At 57.5% G+C, this 19,220-nt stretch overlaps 9 protein-coding genes across 9 annotated transcripts; 6 read left to right on the top strand and 3 right to left on the bottom strand.

Moving 5' to 3' along the window:
- The first annotated feature begins 353 nt into the window (after positions 1–353).
- ACRALDRAFT_1077070 (uncharacterized protein) lies at positions 354–1,264 on the top strand. Its single transcript, XM_071018587.1, has 2 exons — positions 354–728; positions 795–1,264. Exons 1-2 carry the CDS (start codon positions 465–467, stop codon positions 903–905), a joined length of 375 nt encoding a protein of 124 aa, XP_070873858.1. The 5' UTR covers positions 354–464; the 3' UTR covers positions 906–1,264.
- Positions 1,265–1,549: 285 nt separating this feature from the next.
- On the top strand, positions 1,550–3,183 carry ACRALDRAFT_2042690 (uncharacterized protein; the record flags this gene model as incomplete). The annotated part of the gene is made up of 3 exons (XM_071021275.1): positions 1,550–1,615; positions 1,683–2,591; positions 2,692–3,183. The coding sequence occupies 3 exons, from the start codon at positions 1,550–1,552 to the stop codon at positions 3,181–3,183; spliced, it is 1,467 nt and encodes a 488-aa protein (XP_070873857.1).
- A 532-nt stretch (positions 3,184–3,715) lies between these two features.
- ACRALDRAFT_2106904 (uncharacterized protein) lies at positions 3,716–5,561 on the bottom strand (the record flags this gene model as incomplete). The annotated part of the gene is made up of 4 exons (XM_071023313.1): positions 3,716–4,461; positions 4,535–4,751; positions 4,831–5,106; positions 5,202–5,561. 4 exons carry the CDS (start codon positions 5,559–5,561, stop codon positions 3,716–3,718), a joined length of 1,599 nt encoding a protein of 532 aa, XP_070873856.1.
- Positions 5,562–6,522: 961 nt separating this feature from the next.
- On the top strand, positions 6,523–7,776 carry ACRALDRAFT_211537 (uncharacterized protein; the record flags this gene model as incomplete). The annotated part of the gene is made up of 7 exons (XM_071023723.1): positions 6,523–6,730; positions 6,799–6,927; positions 7,027–7,046; positions 7,112–7,202; positions 7,276–7,370; positions 7,439–7,490; positions 7,544–7,776. The coding sequence occupies 7 exons, from the start codon at positions 6,523–6,525 to the stop codon at positions 7,774–7,776; spliced, it is 828 nt and encodes a 275-aa protein (XP_070873855.1).
- A 981-nt stretch (positions 7,777–8,757) lies between these two features.
- ACRALDRAFT_2107772 (uncharacterized protein) lies at positions 8,758–9,419 on the bottom strand (the record flags this gene model as incomplete). Its single annotated transcript, XM_071023345.1, has 2 exons — positions 8,758–9,183; positions 9,381–9,419. 2 exons carry the CDS (start codon positions 9,417–9,419, stop codon positions 8,758–8,760), a joined length of 465 nt encoding a protein of 154 aa, XP_070873854.1.
- Positions 9,420–10,047: 628 nt separating this feature from the next.
- On the top strand, positions 10,048–12,392 carry ACRALDRAFT_1064627 (uncharacterized protein). Its single transcript, XM_071017011.1, has one exon. The coding sequence runs from the start codon at positions 10,481–10,483 to the stop codon at positions 12,251–12,253; it is 1,773 nt and encodes a 590-aa protein (XP_070873853.1). The 5' UTR covers positions 10,048–10,480; the 3' UTR covers positions 12,254–12,392.
- A 350-nt stretch (positions 12,393–12,742) lies between these two features.
- Positions 12,743–13,513, top strand: ACRALDRAFT_2107039 (uncharacterized protein; the record flags this gene model as incomplete). Its single annotated transcript, XM_071023317.1, has 1 exon — positions 12,743–13,513. The coding sequence occupies one exon, from the start codon at positions 12,743–12,745 to the stop codon at positions 13,511–13,513; it is 771 nt and encodes a 256-aa protein (XP_070873852.1).
- A 273-nt stretch (positions 13,514–13,786) lies between these two features.
- ACRALDRAFT_2106508 (glycoside hydrolase family 17 protein) lies at positions 13,787–15,031 on the bottom strand (the record flags this gene model as incomplete). The annotated part of the gene is made up of 1 exon (XM_071023300.1): positions 13,787–15,031. The coding sequence occupies one exon, from the start codon at positions 15,029–15,031 to the stop codon at positions 13,787–13,789; it is 1,245 nt and encodes a 414-aa protein (XP_070873851.1).
- Positions 15,032–15,641: 610 nt separating this feature from the next.
- Positions 15,642–17,759, top strand: ACRALDRAFT_1082483 (uncharacterized protein). The gene has a single exon (XM_071019317.1). It carries the CDS (start codon positions 15,803–15,805, stop codon positions 17,672–17,674), a length of 1,872 nt encoding a protein of 623 aa, XP_070873850.1. The 5' UTR covers positions 15,642–15,802; the 3' UTR covers positions 17,675–17,759.
- The last annotated feature ends 1,461 nt before the right edge of the window (positions 17,760–19,220 follow it).

Here is a 19,220-nt window from a genome sequence, read left to right as displayed (position 1 = left end):
ATGATTGTGTTAGGCCGCCGGTAATTCGTGTTCTCTAACGGATGTCGTCTGCGTCTTCTACGCGTGTATCGTCAGTGAGGTGGAATGGTGAATGCGTACGAAGTAAGACGCTCTACATACCATGAAGCTGGTGAGGCCTAGCGATGCGTTTTGATCATCCCCGCAACCTGGAATTAGGTACAGTACCTAGGTACTTCGCATTCGTAGCTGCCTCGACGGGCCGTGACGGAAGATTATGTAAGCGTCTCGCAACAATCTTATGTAATACAAAGCAGTCAGGTACCGCACGGTTCGTACCGTAGCATCATCGCCAAGCCGAGAACGCGGCTGAGAGTTCAGTATCTGTACCCAGTCCCGTGGCTCGGTGACATAACTCCCACCGCTCCGCCGCTCTACCACCAAGCTGTTGCATCGTCATTCCCAACCGACCGATCCGCCTCGTCCCTGCTCTATCCTCTCCTGCCATGGCGTCCGACGATTCCCACACCCTCGCCGAGTCGGGGATTACCGTCCAATCCGACAGCGAACAGTACTCCCAAGGCGAAGACATCCCACCATCTTCCGATACTTCCTCTCCCGTCATCCTCTACAAACCACCCACCGTGTGGTCCCTCATACGGGGGGCCGCCATCAACTTGTTACTTCCGTTTATCAATGGCATGATGCTGGGGTTCGGCGAGCTGTTCGCCCACGAGGCTGCCTTCCGGTTGGGCTGGGGAGGGACAAAAGTATGGCGACTAAATCCCGCGATAAGATGCGAATTCCTTTCATTCAGGTACTGACGATTCATTCAGGTGTTTCCCACTTCTCGCCGGAGAGCCCATCCGATCGGCCCGGGTATCGAGGTGCGGGAGAAGAGCTCGCGGTCGCGGACAACGTTGAACGACCTTACAAGTATGGAATGACTAGGTGGGTGGGAATGAACACTAGGAGGCAATAGCTAGGATGAGTTCATGGGTCTGGTGTACCTCCAGTCGAAGTCTCCGAACCCATTACCGGAGTCACCAGTTGGAAACCTTCAAGAGGCCGGGGAGCCAGAAAAAACTGTCGCGAGGAGGTGGGAGGAAACGCCGAGTTAAATCAGCGGTCGATAGACGGTTTTCCATTCTGACCGTGCAGAGGAGATAGATGCGGGAATGATTCTGGGAACCGCGGAAAGCTGTTTCCACCGAGCCAGGACCACCCTAAGAGCGAATTAATCTGGCGAACACAATAAAGACACCACGTAGTCCGCATCATTGGATCATTTTCATACGAGTATAGTCCGTACTTCATGTCCATAGCTCGGTGATGTGCGTTACGCTCGATGGAAGACGCGGCAAATGTCGGGCGGTCAAGGTACCTTCGCGTATACAAGTGGCGCCAGCTGCCCGGATTATCCACCGTCCCGAACTTCTCCCGGCGCGTCTCGCCCCAAGAAAAAGAGGAAGAAAAAAAAACTGACAAAAGACAAGAAAAAAGACATCGCGACTCGGGCCGAACGAGGTCACTTTTTTCTGTTCCTTGTTCCTGCGCCTGCAACCCTCCCTGCCAACCCGTTTCTTCGACCATGTTGCCCAGCAGAGGATCCCTTCGCTCCCTCTCCACTGGGAGGGCTGCCCTACAGAGCCAATTGGTGAACTCTCCCAACCCGAGCCGCCCGCTTTTCAGAATACTAACGAGCACTGCACCCCTGACAGCAGACCCCTAGGGCGTACGGACATGGCCGGCACTTTGGATCCTCGTCGAGGGGCCTCATCTCTCTCCCTCGGGGGCAGAGACTAGCAGGAAACCAACTCTCCACCGCCGGCAGTGTGCTCATCGGCACTACACTATCTTCAAGGCGAGGCATCTCGTTATGGTCCCGCCCCAAGCCCGAACCGGCAACACCAGAACCCGCGGTGCCCGTAACGCCCCAGACTCCCGACACCGCCGCCTCTTCTCCCGCCTCCTCTCCCTCCCCCCCGCCCTCCTCTCCCACACCAGCCGCCCCCGTCGAGTCGTCCGCCCAACCCACGCCCACCCCGTCTCCCGTGGAAACCCCCGACTTGGACATCCTATCCGACACCTCCCTCCTCGACATCCCCGAACGCATCGGCTACCTAAAGGAGCTCGGTCTCGAATACGGCTGGGGCCCAACCTCCATGATGCAATGGGTCCTCGAACACGTCCACATCTACACCGGCCTCCCCTGGTGGGGCAGCATCCTCACCACCGCCGTCCTGGTCCGCCTGGCCCTCTTCAAACCCACCCTCACCGCCCAGCAGGCCACCGCCAAGCTGCAGGCCGTCAGCTCGACGCCCGAATACAAGGCCGCCAAGGAGCGCATGACCACCGCCGCCGCCGCGGGCGATACCACCGAGATGATGGAGGCCCGCCAGGTCGTCAGTCTGCTCAACAAGCGCGGCGGCGTCAACGTCTTCGCCTCGCTCTGGACCTTCCTCCAGATCCCCGTCGGCTACGGCGCTTTCCGTATCCTCAACGGCATGGGCAAGCTCCCTGTCCCGGGGCTGGAGGACGGCGGGCTCTTGTGGTTCACCGACCTTAGCGTCTCGGATCCGTTCTACATTCTGCCGCTGGGCACCTCGTTGATGATGCTTGCCACGCTTAGGGTATGTTCTGTCTTTGTCTCCTTGATTCCTGTCCCTTCAGACCAATGCACCACGACAAAGAAACGCATGACACATCCTACAACAATCTAACATCCCCCAGGCCGGAAGCAGATACGCCCCTCCCCAGACGCAAGCCCAGATGAAACTCATGGCCTTCGTCCTGGTCCCCCTCAGCGCCGTCCTCACAAGCTGGCTCCCCGCCGCCGTGCAATGGTACTTCATCACCACCACCACCCTCGGCTACGGCCAAAACGTCATCTTCCAGAACCCCGCCTTCCGCCGCCTCGCCGGCCTCCCCCCTCTGGTCCTAAACCACGGCGCCGTCCACGGCAACCCCTTCGCCTCGACCGCCACTGCCACCACTTCCACTGCCACTGCTACCACGGCAGCCCCGCCAAAGGAGTCCGGCAACGTCTTCAAGGACGCCCTCACCCAGGTGCGCCAGACGGTCCACGCCGCCAAGGGCCGGTCGGGCAACTACATCGAGGACGCGAAGAAGGAGCAGCAGACCAAGAACCTGCAGGCGTGGAACGAGAAGCGCGCCGAGGAGCAGAGGAGGAGGTTCAAGGCCGAGCTCAACCGGAAGCGGTAAGAAAGGTCCGGTTGGTCTTTGCCAGTGTATTTTTGGTCCCGGAGAATGGGCACGTGTTAGACGGGGTGGTCACTGTATATTATAATGTTACTATACCACGCAAATTCCATGAATGGTATCCAAGAATGAGGTGTGCTACTGGTGTTTCATTCGGGTTCGTGAGGCAATCATGACCGGCCGCTGTTTGTAGCTATGTTGTATCGTCAACAGTCTCGTCTCTATTCGCATTGTCCTCGTCTCCGTCCTTTTGTCATATCCTGTCGTTCTCATACGAATCTACCACTTTCACACTACACTTGCTCCCCTTCTCTGTCCGCCTTAAATCCTAGTCTTCATCCATCGACAAATCCCGCACAATGGGAGGCCTGCCTGCCTACACCTCCTTTCGACCTGGAAAGGGGAGAATGAAAAAGAGGGGGAAAAGAAAAAAAAAACGCAGCCCGGCGAAAATACAATCCGAGAAAAAGGCTTGGAGCTCCTCAAAAGAGGCAGACGAAAAGAAGAAAAAAAAGGACAAAAATGGAGACAACGCCTAAAATAGGGTACCGTCGCTATCGATAAGAATCGGAGCCTCCCTCGTGTTGGGCCTGCTGACCTCGGCAATCTCCCTCCCGCCCTTCCAACTCCCCGCCTCGAGAAGCTGGGCCAGGGTCAGCTCGTTCCCGGCCAGCTCGGGGGCGAGATGCCTGTTGACCTCGACGAGCAGCTTGTCGAGCAGGCCGACGGTGGCGCCGCGCCACTCGACGATGACGTCGTCGGACGGCTCGAACATGGGGGCGACCTCGACGCCGCGGACGCCGGTGCGCTCGCAGTAGGCGGCGTAGTTCCGGAGCCCCCGCTCGGTGTCGGCGGGCTTGAGGGTCAGGACGCCCGTGTCGATGAAGAGGCCGCCGTTGCGGTACTCGGGGAGACCGGTCAGGAGTTCGGCACCGGCAAAGTGCACGCGCAGGAGGGACTGCAGCGGCTGCATCAGGCTGTAGCAGAGCCATTGCGAGAGCTTGTGGAACGGGAGGATGGATTCCCAGGCGGCGGTCGACGAAGGGGGGAAGGGGGATAGGGCGCCGGTCTGGGACGAGGCGGAGCCCGATGAGGAATGCCTCGAGGATGGCTGTGGCATGGTGGAGCAGGGCCAGGCGTCGCCTAGCGGGACGCCGTTGATGGCGGTCCGGGAGGTAGGCCAGATGGCAGCGAGGCCGTCGGTGAGAACGTTCCATAGGGTGGTGATGGCCACGATGGGCATGGACGACGCCTGGGTCGAGGGATGAGATAGGAGGTAGTCTAGGTTGGTGGATTCCGTTAATGGTACCGTTGGGATAAGAATAAGGTCCTTGGGTCCTTGGGGACAACATACCAACCATATGGCCAGGCCGTCCCTCTTGGCCGAAAAACTCCTTTTTGTCGTTGAGAGCATCGGCTAATCTGAGCAGGAGCTGGGTACGGCCTTCGATTCCGGCCATCTCGTTGCCTGGCCGCGACTGCAAGCCGGCAGCCACCATTTCGGTGGTGAGATTGCGAAGACCGTTCTTGTCTACCTGAAACTTGTTGTTGCTATCACCGGAGAAGAGGCCCTAATATATGAGGAGGTGTCATCAGCACAGATACTCTTGACTGCCTGTGCCATTTCCTCGGACGCATGGGACGACGTACGGACTTGAACATTTCCAAACTAGCAATGGCAATGCCTTCTGAGCGACGATAAACGCGGCCATTCTCAATACTCTTGTAGCTCCATTGGGTACCGGCACCAGCATCGAGCAGGACGCTGACGAGGAAGAGGTCGATCAGACGGCGGCATTTTTCCGTCTTGTCGACTTCTTCGGAAAAGGTGGACAGCAAGTGGGCGATGCGGTCACGGCCGCCGACGCAGAAATGCTGGTATCGGCCGTGGGGCGGGATGGTGGTGAAGGGGGGGTCGTAGTCGCGCTGTTATCGATTCGACGAGTCGTCTCAAGTCAGCGATTGATTCTGGTCGGGAGGAAGCGGGGATCCAGGGTTGGATGGAAACAGTCGTTGCATACCTTGATGATACCGGAAACAAAGCTCACAACGTCGGGAAACTTGCCCAGGTCGACATCAAAGTGGTTGAGCTCGTTTCGCAGGGCCTTGTCGAGTATAATCTTGCTCCTCTCACGGACGGCGCCCAAGCTGCGAAGGTAGCCGGCCGGGTCGAGCTGAGGGTCGGGCGGGCGAGGTAGGTCCATCTTGATAAGAGAAGGGGAGACGGGGGAGAAGGAACCCGAGGTGGCTGCTGCTGCGTTGCGAAGGGTGCCGGTGGGAGACTTGAGGCTCGAGACACCCGAGTCGAGGCTCAGGTCGGAGTTGTTGATGGGTGCTGCGGACACCTTGGGGGGTTTCTCTCTACGGGAGAAGAGGCCCATGGTGGGATGACGTCGTCCAAAGAGGAGTAGGTGAGACAACGGGTGGTTGGTGGCCGACTGGCGGGGCTGACTCGGGGGGTGAGCTTTCGTTGTAGGTGGGGGGGGTGAGGTTGGGTATCGTATCGACGTGTTGGTAGCGTATGGTATGTACAACGACGTATCGACGTATCCGTATCGACGTACGACGTATCGACTCGGCAGAGTAAATGCAATAGCTGACTGTTTATAGGTAATGAATGAAGTGTGTGTCCGGGTTGCTGCTTGTGCGGGGTTACTCGAGAGTCGTGTATCCAATGAAAGCTGGTCAATACCCGTAAAACTCCAGGTTCAGGTCGGGTGTTGAGCTAGAGTTGGACGCGTGACGTTGGGAGTGAGACAAGAAGAGGGGAGAAGGCAAAACGAAGGGAATGAATGCATCAAGGCCGGCATTCAAGGTGGGATCTTCGCAGGAACAAGCTTGACGAGAGACCTACGAAGTAAAGCGAGAAATGAAAAGAAACGACAGAGGGGAGAAGGGGAAAGGAAAAGGAAAAGGAAGGGGGGAAAAAAGTAGTAATCAAAAATGCCATTGTAGGGGGGCGGGGAAGCAGCCCCTGGTCCTTCCCAAGCTACCCAAGCTTGTGGTCAATTGTCTTCTCGAACCAGGAGAAGGTACGAACTACAAGGTACAAGGAGGGGCCTATGAGATGGAGGGGGTTCCAGACAAACCAGCACGGTCCATATTGGCCTAATTCCTGTAGCTAGTGAACTCGGAGTTGCACTAGGCCCGGGGGAACAGGGACAGGGGAGGACGAGGGGCAGGGGTGGATAGAGGATAGAGCGATAGAGCATGATAAGAGCATGGGAATTGCGTTGTACAACGTAAATACCTACTAAGTATGTGCAACGTACTTTGCCATTCTTCAAACGACAGTAAAGTCCAGGGAGAAGAATGAGAAATACAGGTGTTGTATACGTTGTAATGTGCTTACTGTTGGAGTTTACGAAATACGAATACTGCTGCTCGTACCTCCCGCCTCGTACCTTGCAGAACTCGACCGATGAGACGCTGTCGCAGCGACCCCTGTTGTTTATTTTCCCGTTGGCGTTGGAGATCGGGTCGGTGTGCTCAGTACCGTACGTCCATCGGGTGTCGTCCGGGGATTATCGGATCGCTCGGTTTTCAAAAAGTACAAAAGAAGTCGAAGGATTTCTCGGGTTCCATTTCTTTGCCCCTCTTTTTGTTTTCCCAATGCAGTCCAGTCGCCCAGGCTGTCCGGTCGTCAACAATTCAATAGCGGGGGTCTTGGTGGCATACCAACCACAAGGAGACGCCACATCTTGCTCGTCGAGTCGGGTCGATCTCCTTGCATTTGGAGCCAGAGATGTGGAAGCAGACTATGCTCCGAATAGTAGTAGTGGCGCTGGATATAATATAGTATATAGCACCAAAGTAATAACCAGCGTCGTCCGTCCGTCTGCTCAGTCCACGGACTCGAGGGTACGGTACACCGTACTAATGCGTCGTAATGGAGAAAAGAAGATGGACGGGTTGAACCGTGGGGCGCGAGTGGTACAACGTGATCGAGCGGATCGAGCTCGGAGGGTCAGGGTGGCCCCATGTTCCAGTATTGATCGCCGAGCGATTGGCGGGAGCAAGGGGTTTGAAAGAGAAGAAGAAAACAAAACGAAACAGAAAAAAAGAAAGAAAATAAACAAAGTGCGCCAGTTAAAGTGATGGACGCGTACGAAGTACATTGTACTCCGTACGTTGAACACGTGTACATACCTGGTACCCTGGCTTCGAGTCGAAGCGAGGCCAAGGGGACAGTGCAGAGGCCTATCAATTAGAAAGCTTTTGCCATAGCAGCTATTAATAATGGGACGACAAGGACAAGGAGCCCAAAGTTCAAGAGACGTGCGGTTCTAGATTGAAGCGTCGCTCTCGATGTGCGAAATATTAGGTAGGTGAGATGAGAAGAACAAGATTCCGTGTTACCAAGTTCATTCAAGGCACAGTACTACTTCGTATGCCTACAACGTATATTTTCGGAAGAACACCAAGCTTCAGAAGAATGGCTATGTCGTGGTACGCATTTTTTTTAACTTCTTCTATCGTCCTATCGTCACCGTCGTACGTGATTCCCTTGGAGCTTCCTCGGCAACGCCTAACCAGGAAATGATACGACACCTAACCCCATCCGTCTTTTCAAAAGCCCAGATGGCGCCCCAATGAAACGGCCCCGCGGAAGTCGAGCCGGCTAGACGCTAGCAGCCGCCGTTGATGACTTTGACCTTGGCTTTGGGCTTAGAAAAGGAAGAAAAAGGGAAAAAGAAAAGGGGGTAAGAAAAAAGAAGAAGAAGAGGGGATCGACAAAAGAACGAGCATGCACGGACCATGGGTCTGTATTGCCTGCAGCAATCAAAAAAGCTCAAATCGTCTTTCGTTCCGTTGCGACAGAAAAGGAACATTGGAACGTGAACCCAGAAACACTATAAACGAGAAAAGTCTCAGATGAGCTGGGGAGTAGAACCCGCCCCAAAGAGCGAGGTGAGGATCAACGGTACCCTCGCGCCTCGTAAGGGCTAAAACACGAAACGACACGAGTTGGAGCTGAATAGAATAAGATAGCGGGAACGGAGAAAGCAATTCTGGAAGAAAGAAAAAAAAAAGGAGAAACAAAAAGAGAGAGGGAGAGAGAGAGGAAAAAGCCGAGGGAAAAAAGCTGAGAAGGAAGAAAAGGGAAGGGAAAGAAGAGAAAGCAGGCAAGAGGAAGACTCAAATGTCATCAGTTTGCTCCTTCTCGTTGCAGGGTACGTATTTGTAATAGGTACATACAACGTACACAACTGGTGCTTGCCCACGCCAGGCAGGAGTGCACCTTCCCTCGAAGCCCTTCCCTCGAAGCCCTTCCCTCGAGGCCCTTCCCTCGAGGTCGCCTTAACCCTCCCCACCTTCTATCCGTCACCCATCATAACCTCCCGCAGATCTGCTTATGCTTCACAGAGGACGCTCGGGAACCTTGTCGACAGAAGAAACGCGACCCGTCCTTTGTTCTTTGTTAATCGCAATCGCCAATGAAGCGTGTTGATTGAGGATGAGGAACTGTGGACGAATTCCGAGGGACGTCAGACACGATTCATCCTCTAGCAAAAGAAATCCCAACCCAGCAACGCCATCGCCTTCGCCTCCCACTCGTCGATTCTTCCCTACTCCCTACTCTTCCAACGCGCAAATGGCATCGACCTTGGCGGCGCTCGCGCTCTGCGGGTCAAACCGGTAGCCGACCCATTCCTTGGCAAGCCGCCGCGCGAGCTCCAGCCCAATGACGCGCTCTCCCATGCAGAGCACCTGGGCGTTGTTGCTGAGCACGGCCCGTTCCACGGAAAAGCTGTCGTGCGCCGTGACCGCCCGGATGCCCTTGATCTTGTTGGCCGCGATGGCCACGCCGAGGCCGGTGCCGCAGACGAGGAGCGCCCGGTCCGCCTTGCCCTCGGCCACGAGCTGCGCTGCCGCCGCCGCCCGGTGCGGGTACGCCGTCTTGTCGTCCTTGCCGAAGCTGCCTACGTCCTCGACCGATGCGACCGCGGGGTTCTTCTCGAGGTCGGCTTTGATTGTGTCTTTGTATGTGACGCCGGCGTCCTGTTTCATGTCAGCATCGTGATTATCGTGGCGGTCATATATGCATGGGCGGCGTTTCTTTTCCTCCCCTGTGCTTTTTCTTCTTCTTCTTCTTCTTCGACTTGGAGGTCTGGTGAAGCCGCCCGTAGTGGAAGGCGAGTCAAAAGGTAAAAGGAAAGATCATGTCATGGAAAACACGCTCAACCGAGTTCACTCACATCGCAGCCGACAACAATTCTCAACTTGGAGTCGCCCATGGTTGAGTCTGGATGCACGAACGAGTGACGACGCAAATATGAAACGATGAGATGGTCAAAAAAGTCGTCAAAAAGGCAAAGTTGTTCGTAAGACAAGGTGAAAACAATCGCTACTCAAAAAGAGAAAGAAAAAGAAAGACAAGAGGTGAATGTCAGCCTTGAACCCCTCCCTCCCTTCCCCTCAAATCCAACCGCACTCTTTCATCTGACGTATCCCAGGCATCGGAGCTTTTCTTTTCCTGCCAGCTCCCATTGCCGATCCGTGGGGTCGGATTTCTCCTTCAGGAAAGCCGGCAGTTGTTCGGGCTGCCGACGCCTGCCCACCCCTCCAAAAGGCCAAAGGCCAGAGACCACATGACATGACGAGAAGTCTGCTTACCGAGCTCACCATTGGACACTGCGACCGGGTAATAAGGCATGGGGGGACTGAAGGGTCTCGACCTCGAGCCGGACATGGGGTGAGCTCACCAACGCCCCCACTGACGTAGCCTCTTCCCCCCGTATTCACGAGCTAGCGCGGGGGACGGATCGGTCTTGGGCGCGGTATTGCCATCGGAGGAAACGCCGGGGAGTGAGTTGCCCTTTTTTTTTTTTTTTTTTTTTTTTTCTTCTTTCCTCGTGATGCCCATGGAGAGGAATGCACTGCACGCTCGGATCATCTGCCGATGTCTCAACGGAGGTTCGCCTGTTGATAATGGACAAGCGCTGACTTCCCCATCCCCGGTCTCGTCTGACACACCTGGTCCTCTCCCGCCTAAATAATCCCCAGCTCTCATGCAGATCGGCTGAAATTCCGAGAGATTACCCCTCTCGTTGTCTCTCCTCCCAGACCCCAGCATCTCTGTATTCTACCTCCTCCCCCTCCCATCCTTCTATCCCACCTTTGTTGTTGCTGGTTGTTTGACCCCAAGTTTACTGGCCGTCAGGAATATATCTTCCACGACTCACGGAAAGCCAGTGGATCAAGGAGTCTACACGACATTGACACAAGGCGAATGATTGAATAACCAACGGGACCAAGAAACAAGAAAAGAGAAAAAACAACGACTGGAGAAAGGACCATGTCTAAGCGTCACCTCTTCGACTCGCCAGATGGGCTGGTCAACAAGTGCCTCCGCGGCCTTGTCTCATACAACCCGTCGCTCGCCCTCGATGAAACCAACCGCGTGGTCTACGACACCCGCTTCGACCGGTCCAAAGTGAGCATCATCAGCGGCGGCGGCTCGGGTCACGAACCGGCCTGGTCGGGCTACGTCGGTACGAACCTCCTCTCGGCCTCGGTGGCCGGCGACATCTTCGCCAGCCCCAGCACGCGCCAGATCATGTCGGCCATCGAGCGCGTCCCCTCCGACAAGGGCACCATCCTCGTCGTCACCAACTACACCGGCGACTGCCTTCACTTTGGTCTCGCCAACGAAAAGGCCCGCGCCCGCGGCCACGACTGCCGCATCATCATCTGCGGCGACGACGTTTCCGTCGGTCGCAAGGGCGACCGTGTCGGCCGTCGCGGCCTGGCCGGCCAGATCGGCGTGCTCAAGGTCATGGGCGGTGCCGCCGGCGCGGGCGGCTCGGTCGACGAGGTGTACGACCTCGGCGTCTCCTTTGCCGACCAGATCGTCTCCATCGCCGCCACCCTCGACCACTGCCACGTGCCCGGACGCTCGGAACACGCCTCCCTGCCGTCGGACGTGGTGGAGATCGGCACCGGCCCCCACAACGAACCGGGCTACCGCAAGCTCTCGCCGCAGCCGTCGCCGGCCGACTTGGTCAAGGAGTTGCTGCGCTACTGCCTCGACCCCAACGACCCGGAGCGCAGCTACGTCCAGTTCGCCCCCGGCGACGAGACCTTCCTGCTGATCAGCAACTTTGGCGGCATGTCGCACCTCGAGATGGGCGCCCTCGTCGACGAGCTCCTGGTCCAGCTGGACGCCGACTGGAACCTCCGCCCCTCGCGCGTGTTCGCCGGTTTCCTCGAGACGTCTCTCAACGCCCCGGCCTTTTCCGTGTCGGTGGTCAACGTGACGGCAGCGGCGCGTGGGTGCTCCTACTCGGTCGACGACATTAAGCGCTTCGCCGACGCGCGCACCGATACCTACTGGGAGTCCATGACCGGCTCGCAGGGAACGCGACGGCCGCGCGAAGAACAGTTTGTGAAGACGGCCGCTAAAGAGGAAAAGGTGCCGACGCCCGAGGACCGGGACGTCAAGGTCGACGGTCAAAAGCTGGACAAGATGCTGCGGACGGCGTGCGAGGCCGTGGTGGCGGCCGAGCCGGACCTGACACGGTGGGACACGGTCATGGGCGACGGCGACTGCGGCGAGACGGTCAAGACGGTGGGCCTGTCGCTCCTCGAGGCGCTGGACCGAGGCGTGGCGTCGTCGTCGGGTTCGGTGGACGCCGTGCTGGCCGCGCTCGAGGATATTGTCGAGTCGCGCATCGGCGGCACCCTGGGCGGCGTGCTGGGCATCTTCTTCGTGTCGCTCCGGCTGGCCATCCAGGAGAACGCGGGGCTGGCGCGGACCGAGGGCCAGGAGGCGCTCTGGGCCAAGTCGCTCGCGTCGGCCCTGGCCAACCTGAGGCGGTACACGCCTGCCGCGGTGGGCGACCGGACCATCATGGACGCGCTGATCCCCTTTGCCGAGGGCATGGCCAAGGGCGGGTTCGACGCGGGTGTGGAGGCGGCGGCGCGTGGGGCGGAGAGCACTAGGGGCATGAAGGCGCAGCTGGGACGGGCGACGTATGTGGGTGGCGGGTTGGCGGAGAAGGACGTGCCTCCTGACCCGGGCGCATGGGCGGCGCGGGTTGCTATTGAGGGGTTGAGGAGGGGCATGTGAGTAATAGCAAGCTGACGTGAAAGTATAACGAAATGTAGTTTTTTTTTTGTCTATTGTTTTGTATCCAGCCTACTATCAGTTAATACATAGTGTGTAGGAATATGTTCCTGTGCCTTTGGCGTTGTGTCCTGGGATCGTGAAGTACCGATATACGTACCTTTAAGCTACGTACACCGAGCTCACCGAATCGCCTAAATAGGACATCCGAGACCCCATCTCCGAGTGGGCCCGCCGGCCGTTCCGCATCGAGGTCGGCGGTTTGACCGATGGAGAAGCTGTCACCACTAGAATTCCCTTGGCCCAGTGATAAGTAATATTACAGAGCTGTCTCAAGTCACTTTTCGTATTATAAGTCTAGTTTCTCCCATAATTCATCTTACATTGCGCGCATCGCATCTCCCTCACCGCCACGACATACTTTTACGCCCTCGACATTAAACCCGTCTACCGAACGCAATACTAAAGAGAGCGGAAGACAAGAGAAACAAAATGACGTCAAACCAACCCCGCCGAAGAATCCTCGGCTTCTCAACAAAAATGTACTTCTCCCACGCCCGCACCAAGTCCTACCTCTCCTCGATCCTCCCCCACCTCACCGCCCAAGCAAACGCCGAAACAGTCTCATCCCTCGACCTCTTTATTATCCCCGACTTCCTCTCCCTCCCCCACACCGTCTCTCAAACACGCGACTCCCCCCTCCTGGCCGGCGCCCAGGACTGCCACTGGGAAGACGCGGGGGCGTTCACGGGCGAAGTCTCCCCCGCCGTGCTCGCCGAGATGGGCGTCCGCATAGTCGAGCTGGGCCACGCGGAGCGGCGCCGCCTGTTCGGCGAGACGGACGAGTCGACGGCCAGGAAGGCTGCCGCTGCTGCGCGCAACGGGCTCATCCCGCTCGTTTGCGTGGGCGAGGTGTCGCGCGGGTCCGTCGACGAAGCGGCCCGGGACGTCGCGGTGCAGGTTGAGGCTGTGATGGGGGCTGTGCCGCCCGACGCGGAGGTCGTGTTGGCGTACGAACCGGTCTGGGCTATCGGGGCGGCGGAACCGGCGGCGGCGGAGCATGTTGTGGGTGTGGCGGCGAGGTTGCGGGAGTTGGACTGCGTCAAGGGCCGGAGGGGCACTGTGCGGATTGTGTATGGGGGGAGTGCTGGGCCGGGGACGTTTGACAGGTTGAAGGATGGGTTGGATGGGTTGTTCCTGGGGCGGTTTGCGCATGATCCGGAGCAGTTTTGGAAGACGATTCAGGAGGTGGCTACGGCGTAGGGCATGGGGTGACGGTGGGAATGGGTGCACATATCGTATAGGTATGGCATAGGAGACGAGAGAGGCATTGGTACTAATGACATGAAAGCAAGTGCATGCCAGAAATGGCACTTTATTATGGCAAAGACGAGCTATCCATTTCCTCCATCTATCCCAAGTCTACCAAAGATACCGAAAGGACAAAAAATCTCGATGCAGAGCGAGCTCGAGTGACGCAAGACGGGGTGACTGCCGTGAGGCACGCGACGTCCCATGTACTACCCATGACGCCGATTAGAAGAGGCTGAAGACACCGGCGACGAGGGCCAGGCCGACGCAGGTGGCGGCGGAAAAGACACGGCCAGAGGCGGCCGAGTCATCGTTGCCGTTAACGGTCTCATCGTCACCGTCCACAGCGGGTTCCCTATCCGCGTCAGAGTCGGAGTCGGAATTTGAGCCAGAGCCAGAACCAGATCCAGAGCTAGAGTCCGAATCCGAGTTGGATCCAGAACCAGAAGTAGAAGACGGGCTGGAGCCGGCGCTGGAGGTGCTCGAGGGAAGAGCAGTGGTCGGGGTGTTAGTGGGCGTATCAAAAGTGGTAGGGCAAGTCAGGTTGAAGAGCGGCTTGGTGTTGAGGTTCTTGGTAACGGCAAATTTCATCTCGTTGTCCGGGTTCGAGTCGCGAAGAATATACCAAAAAGTCGGGGTCTTGCCAAAGAGCTGGCGGCAGCCAACCTCGTCCCAGTAGTACTTTGCATTCTCGAGCGACGCCTCGGCCTCGTCCCAGTCCGGACCCGAGGCGGGCCAGCCGGTCTCGGTGATCCAGACGGGTTTGTCGCCGACGACGGCGAGGGCGGTGGCGTAGGAGCGGTCAAAGAGCGCCGGGGCGTTGTCGATGGAGTTGCCCTTGCCCGACTCGTAGTAGGGGAACGAGTTGACGCCGACCCAGTCGACGGCGTCGAGGACGGGCTTGTTGGTGGTGTTGGGCCAAATGTCCCACGTGTCGACGTGGCCGACGGGGACGCCGGCGAGGGGCGTATCGGAAAAGGCGTCGCGGAAGTCCTCGATGAAGCCGACGAGGGCCTGGGGCGAGTTGCCGACGCCGGCCTTGTTCTTGATGCCCGTTTCGGAGATGCGGTACAGGTCCTCGCTGCCGATGGAGATGCCGATGACGAGGTCGGTAAAGTCGGTGCCGAGGTTGTCGACGGCCTTTTTCAGCGCCGTGATCTCCTTGTCGATGTTGTCGGTGCCCGAGGCCCAGACGCCGAGGAGGATGTTGGTGTCGGTCTCGACGGCGGCTTCGAAGGCCTCGATGGGGTCGTCCTCCGAGTAGGCCTGGATGTTGGTGTACAGGCGGACGGCGCTGAAGGTGCCCGGGGCGCCCTCGAGGTTGCGGGCGGTGCGGAACTCGGCCACAAAGTCTTCTTTGAACTTGGCCGAATGGTCGTCCTTGGTGGCGCCCGAGTTGAAGCCGAGGTAGTTTTGCTGGGCGGCCGCGCCGACAGCGGCGATGCCAGCCGTGATGATGGAGACGCGCATTTTATTCACTGTCTTTTTCGTCTATTATTTCCTTCTGGTGGGTTTGATGGTGCACTCGGTTGATGAACAAGAATTGGTGTCAAGGAGAGAAGATATGGCGACGGTCGAAGATAAGGAGAGTAGATGGGTTCCAAAAGCCTTAAAAGAGTGACGAGGCGTGTTGCAAAGCGAAAAGAAGGCAAGAACGGAACCCAAGATGAAAAGAGAGAATAATAACAAATACAAGTCGTTGTACGAAGTAATGGAAGACGGCGTTGGAGGAAGAAGAATGAAGATGAAATAGAAACCGTTGAACCAAGGACGAGATTAGGGGTAAAGGAGCTGGTCATGTGAGATTAGTCATGCGTTCTAGACTAACCATCTGCAGGAACCAGGGGCTATTATTATGAAACGCGCAAGGGCCATCTCGTATTTTGGCTATTTTTACTATCACGGTGAGGTACAAGTCCAACGTACCTAGGTACAAGGAGATGTCATGCAAGTACCTTGAGACATGGAATGATGAGTCAGCATAATCGTGACTCTACAGGTACGAATAGACAGGCAGGAACAACCCGGAAATATCACAACTTCTTCATGGCTGGACGTGATGCGACGGGCTCCCGTGCTACTCTACGATAATCTGCATTCAAAGTCTCTTATCTGCCAAGAGACTCATGATTCTCTGGCCTGGATCCCCTGCCCTGCACACTGGGCCGAAGATCGTGAGAACCGGCCCAACGCATGGCCTTGAGATTCTAGCACATCTTGTTCCCAGCTCACGTCACGGCTATGGTCATGGAGTCTGGTCAGTCTGATCCGTCCGGTCAGCCTGATCAGTCCGGTCAGGCCAAGTCCGGTCAGTCTAATCAGCCTAGCCAGGTCAATGTCCAGGCAGGAGACCTTGCCGCTCTTTCGCAGCAATGCCGCGACATCATGGCCAAAATCACCGCCCTGCTGGACGAGCTGCAGCTACTCAAGGCCGCAGTGGACCAGCAACCCGTCATCGGTTTAAAGTCTCTCCCCTGGAACCAGGCCGTACCCGGCCTTGGCGCCTTTGAGCGTCTTGTCCAGTCCGAGAAGCGCAATGTCGAGGGCATGCTCAGCATGTGCGAATCGGCAGAATCGCCGCGCCACGATTCCGGTGACCCTGACGACCTCGGCAAGATGGTACGCAACAAGCTCGACGCATGCAACTACAAGTTTCACCAGATCGTCTGGGATACCGCAAAAAAGTGCCACCGCCTGGCCGGACTGCGGCGCGAGATGCCCCGCTCGGCTTCCAGCCGGAAAGGGGAGACGGTCGTGGTGGACGTCGTCGGGAGCGGGGGCGCCGAGTGGATCAAGATTGTCACCACCACGGAGCGGCGCCTTGTATACGAGATGACCGATGCCGGTTGGGATTGGGAGGCGGAAAACGACGGCGACGACGACGACTCAACATCCCCGCCCCTCGAGGAAGACGCCGAGAACGACATTGAGATACTTCGCGTCACGCGCCAGCTCATCGCCGCCGCCTCCCTCGTCTACCACGAGTACCGCCATCCCACAGTGAGGGTCATCCTCTCCCGTCTCACCCCGGGTCAGAACCCACACGTGGATAGGCTGCTGGACCGCGCTCGGATGCTTGGCCGGGACACCAATGTGCACCTGGTGGTCGAAACGGCCGGCTCCGACTCTGGCGGGCTCCTGAACCAACCCGTGCCGCCAACCGACGTGGCCATCGCCAACCTCGCCCACCGGGAACCGTTTGACGAATTCACCGACACGCTCAACGTCGACTGCTCCGTCTTCATGGCCCTGGCCTCCGACTTTAGCCACATGGAGATCCCGCCCGGGTCGCCCCTGCTGCGTAACCACCAGCACCGCATCGACGCGTACGACGAGGTCGCCAACGGGCCCCGCCTGCTGACCACGCTCTACCCGGCCATTCAGGGGCGGGACCTCGTCTGCACGCAGGATGCGGCGGATACTTTCCTCAAGATTGTGTACGACATTGGCACCGACTCGGAGCAGGCGCGTGCCCGCGTTTTATTCGCCGAGCCAAACGATGCCGACGATGTCGACGACACCGACGACACCGACGACCGCAGAGAGGCCGACCGACGGAGACGACGCGACGAGCTCGCCGCGCTGTCCAAGTACGCCGTGCCCGACGACCTTTTACTCCCCATCCGGACGGTCGGGGCCATCTCGTGGCAGGAAGCCCAGCGGCTGGTCGACAGGGGCGAGCTGCCCGAGGTGGCGCTTTCGGTGGGTCGGAAGGGGTCGGGGCTCAACGCCATGAACGTGTCCTCGTTCCTGTTTGGGTGGAAGAGCCGGCTCACGACCATCACGTCGAACTGGGAGGCGGCGAAGCGGCTCCGGACGCTTCTCGAAGCCCACGGGCCGCCGGGCGGCGATGGCAAGAAACCGGAGCCGTCGAGTGCCGTGGCCAGTAAGGTAGACCGTGGCCGGTTTGGCCCGGGCCCTCAAATCTGGAGGATTCCGTTTGCGAGGAAGTTGCTCGCCAGACCCCGGAAGCCGGGTACCGAGATGGCGCCGATAAAATCGAGGAAGGAGAGGAAGCTGGAACAGGCGACGTCTCTTGAACGGTACACCGAAGGGGACGAGGAGGATTTCAAAGTGCGACGCCCAGAACATGAGGATCAAGACGTGTCATGATGTATAGAACGGAGAGTAGCGGTCTGCATTGATATGATGAATAAAGAATAGACATAGAATCAAGCGGTTCCCACTTGTCTCGTCGGTTCAGGTCGCTTGTTGACGGCCGGGTGATTGAGCGAGGCTGTACGAAGTAATTACGTTGTACCGGCAATTACTACACTACATAGGGTATGTACAGAAATACGTAGTACGAATACATACAACATTTGTACTTGTAGGCATGTTTGCATGGCGGAAGACTACCCGCTTGCCCTGTCGATGGGATAATGCTGTCCGACGGGTCATGATGCCTGTCGTGAGACGACAGGCAGATGAGAGACTGAAGATCACAATAAGTCTCGGTCCTTCGCATAATACAGAAGTACTCTGTATGGATAGGATAAATAGAAGAACAGAACCATGCAGGGTGCAAGGAAGGAGAGGAGAGAGCTCTGTCTTGGATGAGCAGGTGGTTGGTCTTCGAGAAAGATTATGGAACAAACACTCCCCGTGGTTCCGCGCTTGTCTACCTTTGGTCGTCTTGCGACGTAGTGGAAGCACGGCATCCAGTTGAGGTCGCACCTCGGACAATTCAACGGTTAAGAGGCTGGCAAGGCCTTGGGATGTAGTTGTTGGTTGGCATTCGGGACTGAAATTCCACGGTATAGGTACGTTGTACGTTGTACGTTGTACCTACCTATGTACAACGAAGCTTGACGCTAGATGTCAAGTACTTCGTACCAGCTCGCGTCCTCGACAAACGACAGTCCCATCGACCCAGTCCGTCGACGTCGCATAGACCTCGGCGAGACACCAATGCGACCCATCGTAACCTGTCCCTCGGCTACCATGTCGCATGGCAGTCGCCTGTCATGTCATGACATGGACATGTCTCTCATTCCAAGGAGGTGGATAATGTGGGTGATGGTGAGATGGAGCTGGTCGTGAGATTATCCGTGCAGGTACCGGTACCAACGATGTACCGAAGGAAAGGAACCATCATAGGTAGTCACGCGCCCGTGTTAGTCATCATTCTCATAGCCGCACGTGTCAGAGGGCTCGGAGAGGCTTACAAAGAAAGTACTGTGTACCTTTTCCCCTCGCTTCCCTTTCCGTTCGCACCCACAAATCCACTTCTCCAGTCCCTCCACTCTCCCTTCTCCACTCTCCTCCTCTCCTCTCTCTCTCCTCATCCACCTCATACTCCCTCCATTCATCCACCCTGGCCACTACCATCAACGGTCCGTACGGATGACGTTCCTTATCCAGCAGACTAGCCTAGGGCCAACCAAAAACGCCCCAAATGCCATCCCTGTCGTTGGGCCGATGAAAACGGACCGAGAGCGCTCGACTCTTATTGGCGCGCATCGAGATGCTGCCCTAGCCTCCCCTGTTCCCGCCGTGACCGCTTCTGCTTTGGGGAGATTCTCCCGGTCCCCATTGCCGAACACAAAGCTTGGTCGGCTGCAGGTGGCTTGTTCTTCTTTCTTTGCCAGCGGTGGGTGCGGATGAAAGCCAGCCACCCGAAACGAACGAAACGAAAGCCCCCCCCCCCCCCCCCCCC

This window comes from Sodiomyces alcalophilus (assembly GCF_042370955.1).
Source record: "Sodiomyces alcalophilus JCM 7366 unplaced genomic scaffold ACRALscaffold_5, whole genome shotgun sequence".
In the NCBI taxonomy this organism is placed as follows: Eukaryota; Fungi; Ascomycota; class Sordariomycetes; order Glomerellales; family Plectosphaerellaceae; genus Sodiomyces; species Sodiomyces alcalophilus.
This window is presented reverse-complemented; position numbering and strand designations above follow the sequence as displayed.

What these genes read in the sequence shown, in the direction of transcription:
- ACRALDRAFT_1077070 (XM_071018587.1), top strand. Translation starts at nt 465, where the DNA reads ATGGCGTCCGACGATTCCCACACCCTCGCCGAGTCGGGGATTACCGTC. An exon ending in TGGGCTGGGGAGGGACAAAA is followed by an intron (nt 729 to 794) that starts GTATGGCGACTA and finishes CGATTCATTCAG; the next exon opens with GTGTTTCCCACTTCTCGCCG.
- ACRALDRAFT_1064627 (XM_071017011.1), top strand. Translation starts at nt 10,481, where the DNA reads ATGTCTAAGCGTCACCTCTTCGACTCGCCAGATGGGCTGGTCAACAAG.
- ACRALDRAFT_1082483 (XM_071019317.1), top strand. Translation starts at nt 15,803, where the DNA reads ATGGTCATGGAGTCTGGTCAGTCTGATCCGTCCGGTCAGCCTGATCAG.